Genomic DNA, 13,395 nt, shown 5'->3' with positions numbered 1-13,395 from the left:
GGGTTGAGACCTGTGAATCATGCTAAGAATAAAAAATTATTTTTTTTTTCAAATTAGTTTAAGAGCAAAGAGGGAAAAAAGGAAGGATAACCCCATCATTATGGATGAATGGTGTGATGACAACATATGACAAAGCTGCCTTAATTTAATTTTGAAAAAAGGTTGAGGTTTTAAGTAAACAGAAACATGACAAAGAGAAAAGGAAGCTGATAAACTTGTACTTTGCTTCTCTTAAATCTGACAAGGAGAATAATCTTTAGTTTAGAAAGAAGGGAAAAAGAAGTGATAAAAGAAACTTGAAGCCCAAGATTGGTAAAAGATTTTAAGAGTAACTTAGGTACCTGAGCCTGTCAGTTCAGACAGATGGGTTGAAGCCTGTTGTGCCCCTGTCCAGAGCAGCTTTGAGGACAGGCTATAGTGGGAGGGGATCTCAAAGCCTGGGGTCCGGCAACTGCAAATCTGAAATTGATCTTTTTAAGGATAAGGGTTATGGTTTCTGTAATGTATGCATTGATTAGATGACAGAACCCTGGAATGATAAAATGACTCATTAAAAGAACTGTGAGAACTTTAAAAGAACCCCTTATATACAGCTTATAAGAGGAAGCAGTCATCACTTGGAGCCAGCATGGGTTTCTTAAGGACAAGCCACAGAAGACCAACCTTATTTCTTTTTTAGACTTACTGGACTGAGCATCAGAAAAGTATCAGGCCTGGAGTTCAATGAAAGGCTACCATGGCGAAGAACTTGGCCTACAAGGAAGCTCATTAAACATTAGTTATTGTTAATAGCTTTTGGATTTCAGCAATCCATTTATGCAAGCCTCCCAATGATGGTTTCGTAGACTAGACTGCAATCAGGTGAACTGCTAGATGGATTTGTAATTAGTTATGTAAATGATGCACAGCTAGCCATGAAAGTCCCTGGTGGACTGTGAGAGGGCTGGGTCCATTGTAGCATATTTCCTAATAATTTGAATGAGAATATGGAAGATTACTGATTGTATTGGTAGATAACATCCAAATGCATTGATAAAGTTTGGTTGTCAAACTTCAGATGAAATTTAATTGGAATAATATGTCTATGGTTCTGCCCTTGGGTCCACAAGCTAAGTGCATAGATATGGGATGACATGACTCAGGGCAAATGTGAAAGACTTCAGAGTTTTATTTAGGCCATGATTTTGTTTTGTGAGAGGAAGACAAGTGTAATCATCATAGTTTGCGCTGATTGATGAATACTATAAAAGACGATCATCTTTCTCCTGGTTGATTAGATCCCATCACACTTCACATGTCGTGTTCAGATCTGGGTTTACAATCCCAGGAGCAACACTGACAAATTGGAGACCATTTGGAACAGAGCATTCAAGATGACAAAGCACAGTACTTCCAAAACATACCATATAGGGTAGAGTTGAAGGGACTGCATTGTTTATTTGGGGGAAAAGCAGGCCCAGGAGAGTCAGCTGTATTCAAATATTTGATTGCCAGTCAGATGGAAGAAGCTAGACTGTACCTGTATGATCCTGAGGTTTGAATTGAGACTGGTGGATGAAAGTTGTTAGGCTCTATAACAAACAAACAACTGGGGGACTTTTAGAGAGAAAGTGGCTGCGTTTGGATATATCTAAGTCCTCCATTCCCCACCACGTTCAAGCCAGGATGGATGACCATTTGGTGGAGAAACTGTAAGGGAAATTCAAACGTTAATGGAGTGGTGAGATAGAATGGTCTGTACTCTGAGCTTTCCTTACTCATCATCACTTCTTCACCTAAGAAATCACAATAGCTCTCTCCTTTCTACTGCTGGGAGCCTAAACCCTCTACCTAATTTATAAAAACCTCTCTTTATCTGGCCTTCTCCTATTTATTCAACCATATCTCTGCATTTCCCAAGGAAAGCCTCCCTGCTTTCTTCCTTAAATCTAGTCTAAAAAAACAAAAAAACAAAAACAAAAACAAAAAAAACCAAAATAAAACAAAAAAACCCAGAACATCCCACAGAGAAAATATATTTTGATGACCTTGTACCATGAATTCTGCAAATTTTCTAGGAAATCTAGGAAAATGATACTCTTAATACCTGTAATGATTAAAAGATAATTAAAGAGACAGAAATGCGTTTGATTTTCCCCAAGCAGTAGAAATAGAAAACAGTACAACTGTAAGAAGTACAAATTGGTAAACTTTGCTAAAAAAAACAGTTATATAAAGCATTAAAGTTCATTTTGGCTTCTGCTTGCAACCAGTCATGCCAAACTTTTAAGAGACTAAGGGAAAATTCTATTAAAAATACCAATGAAGGGGATCCTGGCTGGCTCAGTTTGTGGAGTGTGTGACTCTTGATCTCAAGGTTTTATGTTTGAGCCTCACGTTGGGTGTAGAGATTACTTAAAAAAAAAAAAATCTTAGAAAAAAAAAGCAATCAAGAAGAGTAGACCATGGAGGGGAAAATCTTGTATTTCTTCTAATAGTTTTAAGGCAATAAATAAAATATGTTTTTTAAAGATTTTATTTATTTATTTGAGAGACAGAGAGTGTTTGTGGGGGCAGTGCAGAGGGGGCAGAGGGAGAGGGAGAAGCAGAGGACCCACTGAGCAGGAAGCCAGATGTGTGACTCGATCCCAGGACCCTGAGATCATGACCTGAGCCTAAGGCAGACACTTAACTGACTGAGCCACTCAGGTGCCCCAGGCAATAAATAAAATATTATAGATAAATATGATACTAATATTTTTATTGCTATGAAGGTGTATATGTAAAAATTTAAAAAAGGATTTAGAGGAAAATATCAATTCACCTTTAGGATTTATATTATGTTATAAAATATACATAGAAATTAGGAGTTCAAATATGATAGACCATTAAATATGAGAGAAAGATCTAATTCTCATGTTACAACTTTCCTTAATAGCCTCCTTTATATTTTCTTGAAGGTGAAATCATCAGAATTTTTGCAAATTAGAGGAAAAGAAGTTAAGCGAACACAAAAAAATAAATTAGGAATTCCGCAACAGAGACAAGGAAGGTGTTCAAAACCCTCGAGGGATCAAATACTACTGAAAAAAAAGTAACTTCCTTAAGTTTACAAATTTTACTGCCTGAAGAGAAGTTATTTGATAGCATTGATACCTGAAAATGCATTTTTAAAGGAAAATTTAATGTTTTAGAAGTTCATATATATGAGATCTAAGTTAAACTTTCCCACAGGAAGAGCTGGTGTCAGATATTATGGTTAGGATATATGTGCTCTACGTCACACTTCTTTCCATAACTGTTTAGGCCAATGTACTTAGTTTAATGATTTAACAATGATATAATTGAATAAAAATAGCTCTTTGTGAGACTAAGGAAAATTAAATGTTAACATGTTAGATCTGATATTTTTGGTCACAATAATGACTAATTTGGATTAACTGCTAAGTATGTTAGTTTATTTTGTTATGATGAAATAAAATAAAATTCAACCCAACACAAAATATTCATAGGCCAATCAATTTGGTAATTTAGATGACCTTATTTTTCTCTACTTTCATTTCATGTTTTATCCTCCCTCCCCCAATTTTTAATGGGGGGTCTTATTATGCAAGGGTACCTCAATTTTGAATAATATGTGTAAATGCAATTTAGATTTATGGGTTTCTCTTTTGCCAATTACCTTGTTGAAACTGGTTTTCTCCTTATTTTACCACTAGGTTTTTATGGGTTGGTTTATTCTAGATTCTTCTTCATTTGACTCTTTATTGGGGCTTAAAGAAGCTTTAATTATTAGCTTTTGTTGTTGCTTAGGGCACTGAAAGGTGTGCTGGACATGGAAGACAACCTTTTTATGGCCAGCCTACACTTTGTAAATGGATATTACTCACAATTTAGTAGCTGAGAATAGACTCATGGGAAAAGAATTCCAAAGTTTATGAAAGAGTCGAATTGGCATTTAAGTGACCCTGTACATGCCATTGCTTATCTGCATTGCTTTAAGCTCATTTAGTTAGCAAGATTATGTATTAAAACAAATAGTGACAGCAGACAACAAGTATTTTACCTTCAATAAATAGTTACTGTCAGATTATCAATGAAGCAGAAACTTCGTGATTTTTTTCCCCTAAAAAACCTTGCATTTAGTGCATTAAGCAAAGTAGTATGGCCACACACAGAGTCAGAGTCTTTTCTTTTTTATGTCTTAGTGTTTCAAAGAATGACAAATAGTCCTGTTTAAGGAGAGTGTGCTATAAAAACATACAGCCTTTCTCGAGCATGCCAAAAATATTTGTAGATCTTTTTGATATATATAGTCCTGTGTTAATTCATTAAAATTGAAATGAGAAGTTTTCATTAGAGAGAATTAAGAATAAGATGCTGAGGAATGAAAAGCTGATAGTTAAGAAATTTGCATAATGAAAGACAGTTTTAGAACGTTTCTGAAAATCTTTTATTCACTACTCCTTTTTCTTTAAACACTTTTTTTTTTTACCTAACTTTGCTCACCAGTGACTAGCCCCCAAATTAAGTCATTTTCGTGGAAATTCAGCCATTTCTTGGAAACATAATGTTAGCTCAATGACCTAGGGAGATTCACTTGCAAATCTGTTATTAGAGTATAATGGGAGCATAGGAGTTCAGTTGTAGTGCTTTTTCAAGGAAAAAAAAATTTGTAATGTAATCTCAAGTACATTCCACTAGCCAGGACCTGTTCTAGACAGAATGATGATGTAGATGAGCTTGACTTTAGAGCTCACCTTTTTTTCTCCTCTTTTTTTTTTTTTCTTTTGCCCTGTCCCAAGTCCTCTCTTTGGATCCCTGGCTTCCTGGACACCCATTTTCACTCCTCTAGTTAGGTTTCTTTGTCTCGGGCATTTCTAAATGCTTTGGTTTTACCTCCCACAGCCCCTGCCCTACTCAAACATGTATAGATTTTATGCCCTGTTCTTGTCGAGTCCTATGCTGTTTTGGAAATGATATAAACTGCTCTCTATTAGTGATTTGGTAATGTTCATATTGTGCCTAGTGATGGGTTAAGTGCTGTCCAATACAAATTAATAACAATAGCAAAAAAAAAATAAAACAAGCATTTCTTGAAACTCACACAGGCCAGGAACTGTTTATTATTATCAATTTTACAAATGCAGTAGTTAGGGATTTCTTTTAATATTTAGAGATTTTATTTTCATCTTACGGAAAACCTTCAGAGAACCTAGTGACATAGCTTACAGGTGTTAGAACTAAGATTCTGATCCAGGCCCAGCCAACTCTAAAGTCTAAATTCTTTATAGTTTGCTCCTATCTAGACTACATGGAGCAGTAGGTAGACAGATCAGCATTAATCCATTAGATAAAGGGTCAGAAGGGGTGGCACAAGAAGAAGGCAATGTATGAAAAGAGATATTTGTCAAGAAGAAAAAAGAATAGTAAATTTTGCAGAGAAGTTTGTCTTCAGGTATTGTTTGAAGGATATTTAAACATGGACAAAACGATAGGCGTACTTGATCCATAACTGAAGGAACTGACCAGTATTTCTGTCCCCATGAATTGTCTTGGAGACAGATAATAATAGCTTATATCTGCCTTGTGAGTGAAACTATTTTAAATGCATTCAATCCTTTCTTTTCTTTGTATTGCGGTAGAGTTGACATGCAATGTTACATTAGTTTCAGGTGTACAACCTAATGATTCAACAATTCTGTTATGCTAGGCTCACCGCAAGTGTAGCTAACGCCTGGCACCATACAATGCTATCACAATACTACTGACTATATCCCCTCACCTGTGCCTTTCATTCCCATGACTTATTCCTTCCTAATTGGAAACTGGTATCTACCACTCCCCTTCCCCACTTTGCCCATTCCTCCACTGCCTCCCCTCTGGCAAACACCAGTTTGTTCTCATCTCCTTTCTTTCTTAAAGTAGCTTTATCCAGGAGGTGCTAATGTTGTGATTTCCAATTTTCCAGGGTATAAATAAATGAATTGACTTGCTCATGACCTAGTGATAATTTTAAACAGGATTTGAGCAGAGTCAGCCTGACTCTGACCCCTGTGTTAGAAGTGCAGTCAGACTTTAAGAGCCTTGAAACTTAGAGAGAGGAAGGTAGATGAATGCAGCAAGAGAGAGAACTGTTGTGCTGGGCAAAGGAGTGTTTACAGACAGTGTGACAGAATTTTGCAGGAAGAATAGAAGAGAGGAAGAGACAGAGGGAGTGGTGCTCAGTCCAACTCTCAGGCTGAAGTGATGAGGACCTGTACTGGAGTGTTTTGGAAGTGAGGGGGGAGAAGGAGCAGCCCCGAGCTGCAGAAAGCCCCAATTTTTCATAGGATGTGCAAGTGAAGGAAAGAGGAGTCAAAGATGGCTCAGTGTTTCATATCTTATAGGCCAGGAATCTAGGTGAGATAGTGATACTGGAGATGAAATTTGGGAGGTCTTAGCACAAGAGTAAATAGAAACACTGAAGCTTACTTTTCCAATGTACAAAGGTGAGTTCAACTTTGGAAGTCACCCTCCGTTTGGAAGATGGAGAAAGAAAACAGAGTGACTAAACCAAATCATGATGAATTTGAGAGGGAGATGGAGAGCTGGGACAGCACAGGTTTAAAAAAGCTTGCAGTTTCAGAAAGGTCATCGATATTGTTAGCTGTGTCTTAGGGGTCCAAGAGAACATGATCTAAAGTTCATTTGACTTGGTTTGGTGAAAAGGACATCATGTGTTAATGTAAGAGTATAACTTTATTTTTAAAAACATTTTAAAAAAGATTTATCTATTTATTATGACAGAGAGATAGCAGCACACAAGCAGGGATGTTGGCAGTCAGAGGCAGAGGGAGAGGGAGAAGCAGGCTCCCCATTGAGCAGGGAACCCGATGCGGGACTTGATCTCAGGACCCTGGGATCATGACCTGAGCCAAAGGCAGATGCTTAACCTACTGGTGTAATTATAGTAGGAAGGCAGAGATGGACTCATACTGGGTAGGGTCCACTTCCACCTCAGGGGTCATTAACAGGCAGTACTAGGGAAAAAATTGGCTTATAGCCAGCAGCATTGTATGTAGATCCTAGTAGTTACCAATTTTATTGACCTCTCCAAAATAAGCCTGCTCTAAAATAAGGATAATAATATCTCCCATATAAAAAGTTCATTGTGGGAGTTAATGAGAATGTATATAAATAGCCTAGTACAGATTAGTAGTAGTAGTAGTACATGGTAGATGTTCTACACATATTTGTTGATTGGATGGCGAGTGACAATGGGAATTAAGAAAGATTTTCATGTCTTCTTCTCTACTTTAGAAAGGTAGGAGAGAAGCAAGTTCTAGCAGAGTGGGAAGGAAGATGCTGCATAAACTTTAGAGACCTGGGTTCCATTGATGTTAGTTAATGGATAATATGATACATTGTTCTATTTCTTCAGGGACACTAACATTTGAGCAGAGTAGCAAACACATAATGCATGATGGTTGGATACGGTATCACCAACTGAGTTACAGAAATCAGCAGAAGAGGTTTGGGGTGAGGTAACAATGAGTTGGCTTTTTGACCTGTTGTTTCTGAGGTATCTGTAGGTCACATAGATTGAGATCTTCAGCAGAAGGCTGGATATATAACTTTGAAGATCTGGTCAATGGTGGTATTAAATTTGTTATAAACCAGTATTATAGTTTTAAATCTTATACATTTAGACACCCTTTTTAGAGCCTAAATTAACATCAAAGTATTTTATATTGAAAAGACCGCAAATGATCAAAGAATTCCACTTTCTTTTCTCCATTGCAGAATTCTGCAAGACTACCGCTTTCCAACCCTTCATGATCTGTGCACCACTGTCCCAGCCCAGGAGTTGCCTGTCAACTTGCACTTGGCTTCTCGAGTGTACCATACAGCTGACAAGAAAGGTCACAATACTTTGCTTACGATATTGGGAACCTCTTTCTTAGATAATCACTTAACAGATGAAGAGCGAAGAGACAGGTAAGAGTTCCTCTGGTAATTTTCTTTTAAACCAGATTTAAACTGTCAAAGAAATCCTGTCTTTGAGGTTGAGATTTTGAAGACTCAGTTCTGTTTTTAGACACTAGAGAGGAGCAGTTTTTATCCTTTTCCATTCCTTCCCAGTACATATACACTCTAGGACAACATCTTCATTTCCTGCTATTAACAGCATTAACCATGGCTTATTTGGTAACTTTAGTTTAGTGGTGTCTAGTTACCAAAGAGTGTCACATACATTAGCATATTTGTTCTTTGTAATAATTCTGTGGAGTAGAGATGTGAAAATTGAGGTTCATAAAAATCAAGCCACATTGTTAGGCTTATACAATTAAGAAAATCACAGATTTGAGATTCCAAGTCAGTCTTTTAGATTTCATACCTCCTTTGGGCATACTGAGTCCAGGGATCATGTATAAAAGTCATTGCGTTTGGAGTTTCTTCCATTTCTCTTCATGTCTCATTCCCCTTTGGCATCTGAGCATTCTTTACTGGAGATTATGTAATTTATAGCATCCTCAAAAGAGAGGAGAAAAGGGAATGGAAGTCACATTTATTTAGCAGAAACTATAATCCTAGCACTGTGTAGTGTGCTTTGCATCTTTTCTTTTTAAAGCCTCAACTACAAGAAGTCATAATTTCCATTTTAGTCTTGAAGAAGCTTAGGCTCCATAATATTGGGTTGCTTACCCAAGTTCTCATCTTTGGATAATGATAAAAATTCAGATGTGTCTGACACAGTTTTTCCTCAAACTCCTTTTCACCGTCACCCCTTTAAGGAAGGCTTTTAAAAGCTTTTCCTCCAAATTGCCCTTCCCCATTAAATTTTAATATCCTGGATATACGTTGTATCTCTTTATGGTGCTGTATCTATCTATTTATACACACGTATATACATATATGTATATACATATACATATATGCGGGTGTGTTCATATATATGCCATATATATAAAGAGTAAGCTCTCATCACCTTCCTCCCCAGGCACCAACTTTCACCCCTTTGAGGGCGAAATCACCTGCTCATTGAGAATGTATATTCATAAGTCTCCTGTCTTTCAGAAGAGCTGATAGGAATCCTGAAACATTATCTACGACACATTTGAAAATATTGAGAATATTGAATATTTAGTTAGATTTAAATAGAAACATTTTAAGTATCATGTTTCAAGTATTTCATTAAAATATGAGAGTATTTTAAAAGACCACTTTTAATTACATGAACTATCACAGAATTATAAGTAACTTACCCTTTCTTTTCATGGTATATGCTGAGCTCATTTTCTCAAACTTGACTTTTAGTAAAAACTGTAACACTTTACTGCATTCTTTCAGGATTTAAAATCATCCAATTTCCCTGCATTTAGTAACCACAATGAAATTCAATTTGAATTCCTAAAAGAGGGTCATTCTCATGTTTATTTTCTGTTTAGGTGAAAATATTTTTCAAGGATTTATTTGCTATTCATAATCTTATACACCTAAGTCTCTTAGTTTTGATTTATAAGGTGAGTGTTCTGAAATTTTTGAAATAAATTGTATGTGAAGAATTTTGGAAATTTCAAAACTTCCTGCTTCTCTGGTAGAAAGTAACAGTTCTGTATGATATTTTTGGAATATCTTTTAAAAGCTAAAGCTGAGAGTAGAAAATAAAGACATAAACATAATCTAGTAATCATGAAACTACCATTTTGAGTAATTTCCATTAGCACTGTAAGCTAAGCAACATTCTAAAGAGTTATAGCTTCTGTTAGTCATGCAAAGTGTTAAAAATACTGGTTTCTTTCCAATTCTAAAATTCTTTTTCTTCAAGTAGATCATTCTTTTTCCAAGAGAGTCAATAAATGTTCTATTTGATGATGATAATTCTTGGCAATTTGTTCCTAAGTACCAAATAAGAAGTTAATTTAAGTACTGAATATTTAATTCTCTGGTATCCATCTCTTGAGGATTACCTTGCTAAACATAGCTTAACCTTTTCAAAATATATCTGTCTGCTGAGCCTACAAGTTCGGAGAAATGTATGATTTTTTTTTCTGCACTAATAAGTGTTCTCAAGAAAGGTAATTGTAAACACAAAATGAATACCCTTTCATTTGGTAGTTTTTGTTTTTTCTGTGAGATTAACAGTTAACTACAGAGCATAACAATGTTTGTGCTTGTATATTTTAATGTTCTCCTAATTCTGCATATAGTAATTGTTATTTGTAGCAAACACCAAGGATATTTTAATGGACTAGTATTGGTACATACTTAAGTTTATTTAAAATAACAATATATTGTTCAAACTTACATTTAACCTGCTAGATAGCAATTTTGATGAGAACTATAAAAATGTTTCATATTGATTATAATTTTGCTTTTAAATTTTCTGTATTTTAAAGAGAAGTTTATAGTTGTTTATCATTAGCATGGAATTTGAGATTTGGGGTTTTAAAATAAGGTAAATCATTAAAAGTGTTTAAACACTTAGATTAAGTTCACATTTTGGTGAATATTCTTCTAACATCTCTTGGATGTGTAGGTGTTTAAACCATGTATGGCATTCTATAGACAGATTTTTCACCCAAGGTTATGTGTGAACATTTAAATATTTTCCTATTATTCACTAATTTAACCAAGCTGCAATGTAAGAAGACCTCAAATGTGGAATAATTTATTAAACTTTTGCTCTGAAGTTTTTGATGCATATTACCAGACTTCTCTCCAGAAAAATTTTATTGACTTACACTGCTTTCAATAATTTATGATGCTGTTCATTTCCTTTCACTCTTATCCAGACAACAAATTGTCAATCTTCTTGATTTTTTCCTAATCTGATGAGGAAACATATCTCTTTATTATTATATTTTTATTGATTTCTAGTGAGGGTGAGCACATTTTTAGATGTCTTTGGCTATTTTTCTCCTTTTGAGAATTATCAATTCATGTTCTCTTGAGTCATCATTCATTTCTTCCTTATTGATTTATAAATGATATTGTTAAAAAGTATTTTATTTATTTGACAGAGAGAGATCACAAGTAGGCAGAGAGGCAGGCAGAGAGAGAGGGGGAAGCAGGCTCCCCACTGAGCAGAGAGCCCAATATGGGGCTCCATCCCAGGACCCTGAAATCATGACCTGAGCCTAAGGCAGAGACTTAACCCACTGAGCCATCCCGGTGCCCCTAAGTGATCTTTTATATTAAAGATTTTAACTATTTTTCTTAGATAGTAGACTTTTTCTTTTAATTTGTTGTTTGCTTTTTTCTAGTTTTGTTTATAGTGTTTTATGCTATCCAGAAGCCTTAATTTTTATGTAGTTAAAAACTATAGTAATCATTCTCCATGTGTCCTGGTCTTGGTATCGTTCTTAGAAAGGGCTTTTCTACACTTAAATTTAAATGTATTTTCTCATATTTTCTTCTAATAATTTCATAGCTTTCCTCGATCCACCTGTAATTAATTTGATAGATAAGCATTATTTTTTCCCAAGTGACTAGTCAGTTGCTTATCATTTATTCAATAAATCCTCTTTCCTCACTAATTTGAAATGCCAACTTGTCATACCTTAAATTCCAGTGTGTTACTTAGTCTATTTATGGACTTACGTTCTATTTTACTGACTTCTCTATGTAAAATTGCTTGTGTATTTTGTTGATCCACCACCAATAAAGAGAGAGTTGGCAAAAAATTCTGTCTTACAAACATTGGCTGACCTTCTCAAGTCAGGTTCACCTTATAGCCAGCTTCCTCGTGGTAAGCCGTGCTTAGGCTAGAGATCCCAGATATAACACTCCACTTGGCTTCAAATTACAAGAGAAATTCTTAGTCACATTTTGAAAAAAAAACGTGGATAGACTGTTACTTCTATACATTAAAACAGTGGCAACTGCAGCAATTGGAAAACCAAAGGCTAACTGTCAGAATTTAATGTTTAATTTCATTTATTATTTTGTTACAAAGTAATAATAAAAACATCACTTTAGCGAATATGCAAGAAAATGCAAAACCCCTCAATTATTCAAAATATTGCCATCAAGAAATAGTACTGTTTATATTCTTAAATATATGATTCCAGAATTTTCTGTATGCAAATAAATAGCATAGAACAAAACTGGGATAATGCTATGTACCTAATGTTTTGTAACCTGATTTCTTAAACTGTGTTGTAATTATCTTTTCATGTCAAGGAAAACAGATCTGAATAATCACTTAAATCAATCAGCAAATATTTTTTATGTACCTACTGTGTGACAGGCAGAGAGTTAGGCACTAGGGAAACATCTGCTAACATAATCCCTGCCCTCAGGGAATGTGGAGATTACCAGAAAGGAACAGTGGTAATTTACTTATCAGGAATGTAACCATTAATATGCAGATGTGCAGGGTGCTGTGGAAACTTGGAAGATTTCCTGATTATCTCCAGAGGTTTGAGGAAATGTTACTTATATTGCAACCTGAAGAGTGAATCAACATCACTTGGGAACTTGTTAGAAATGCAGATGATTTGAATGCATATTGAAGTTTTGTTTTTTTTTTAGATTTTATTTATTTATTTAACAGAGAGAGAGAGAGAGAGAGAGAGAGAGAGATATCACAAGTAGGCAGAGAGACAGGCAGAGAAAGGGGGGGGGAAGCAGGCTCCCTGCTGTGCAGAGAGCCCGATGCAGGGCTCCATCCCAGGACCCCAAGATCATGACCTGAGCTGAAGGCAGAGGCTTCACCTACTGAGCCACCCAGGCATCCCAAATGCATATTGAAGTTTGAGAGTCCCTGCTGTGGACAGTTGGAGCTCATGTAAGAACTGGAAGGAAGTCTAGCATTGGAGAACAGGAGCAGTGGTGCAATGGAGGCTGAGGGGAGGCATGAATAAGATCATGTAAGATTTCACAGATGCCCTGTATGTGTGTGTGAGGGCATGTATATGGAGCCTTGGGGGAGAAATTCTTATTCATAGTGTATGGGAAGGCATTGATAGAGTTTTTTGAGGAAGAATGACATCGTCAGATTTGCTGTAAGATACACAGTCCTCAACTTGACTTTTTAGTAGCATTTTGCGCAGTTGCATTAACTCTTCCTTAAAACATTTTAATCTCTTGACTGTTGGAACTGTACTCTTTTATGGTTCTCTTTCTGTCTTCCTGACTATGTCTTCTCAAGTCTCCCTTGCTGGTGTCTCCTCATCTCTTGACTTCAAAACATTGGAGTACTCAAAAATACTGGGATCTCTTTTCTCCCCTACTTCCAAGGTGTGATCATGGCTGTAAATACCATCTATATGCTGATGCTGTCATTTACTAAGATACATGCAAAAGGATGTTCATTTTTGTTACAATAATTAAAAACTGGAAACTACTTGGGTGTTTTATCAATGGAAGATTTTTTTATGACACATTCAATGATGGGATGCATTGCAACCTTGATTAAGAATAAGGTAG

General features: G+C 35.8%; 1 protein-coding gene across 4 annotated transcripts in view; it reads left to right on the top strand.

Moving 5' to 3' along the window:
• The window catches only part of TTC6 (tetratricopeptide repeat domain 6), a 219,987-nt gene that overhangs the window by 96,237 nt on the left and 110,355 nt on the right, over positions 1-13,395 (top strand). For all 4 annotated transcript variants that reach the window (XM_032871236.1, XM_032871237.1, XM_032871235.1 and 1 more), the window contains exons 5-6: positions 2,940-3,073; positions 7,765-7,959. In XM_032871236.1, coding sequence (XP_032727127.1) covers positions 2,940-3,073; positions 7,765-7,959 — 329 coding nt within the window. The remainder of the gene's footprint in view (positions 1-2,939; positions 3,074-7,764; positions 7,960-13,395) is intronic.

The sequence above is a fragment of the Lontra canadensis genome, unplaced genomic scaffold (genome assembly GCF_010015895.1).
Source record: "Lontra canadensis isolate GAN:19392208 unplaced genomic scaffold, GSC_riverotter_1.0 scaffold42, whole genome shotgun sequence".
Classification (NCBI taxonomy): domain Eukaryota; kingdom Metazoa; phylum Chordata; class Mammalia; order Carnivora; family Mustelidae; genus Lontra; species Lontra canadensis.
This window is presented reverse-complemented; position numbering and strand designations above follow the sequence as displayed.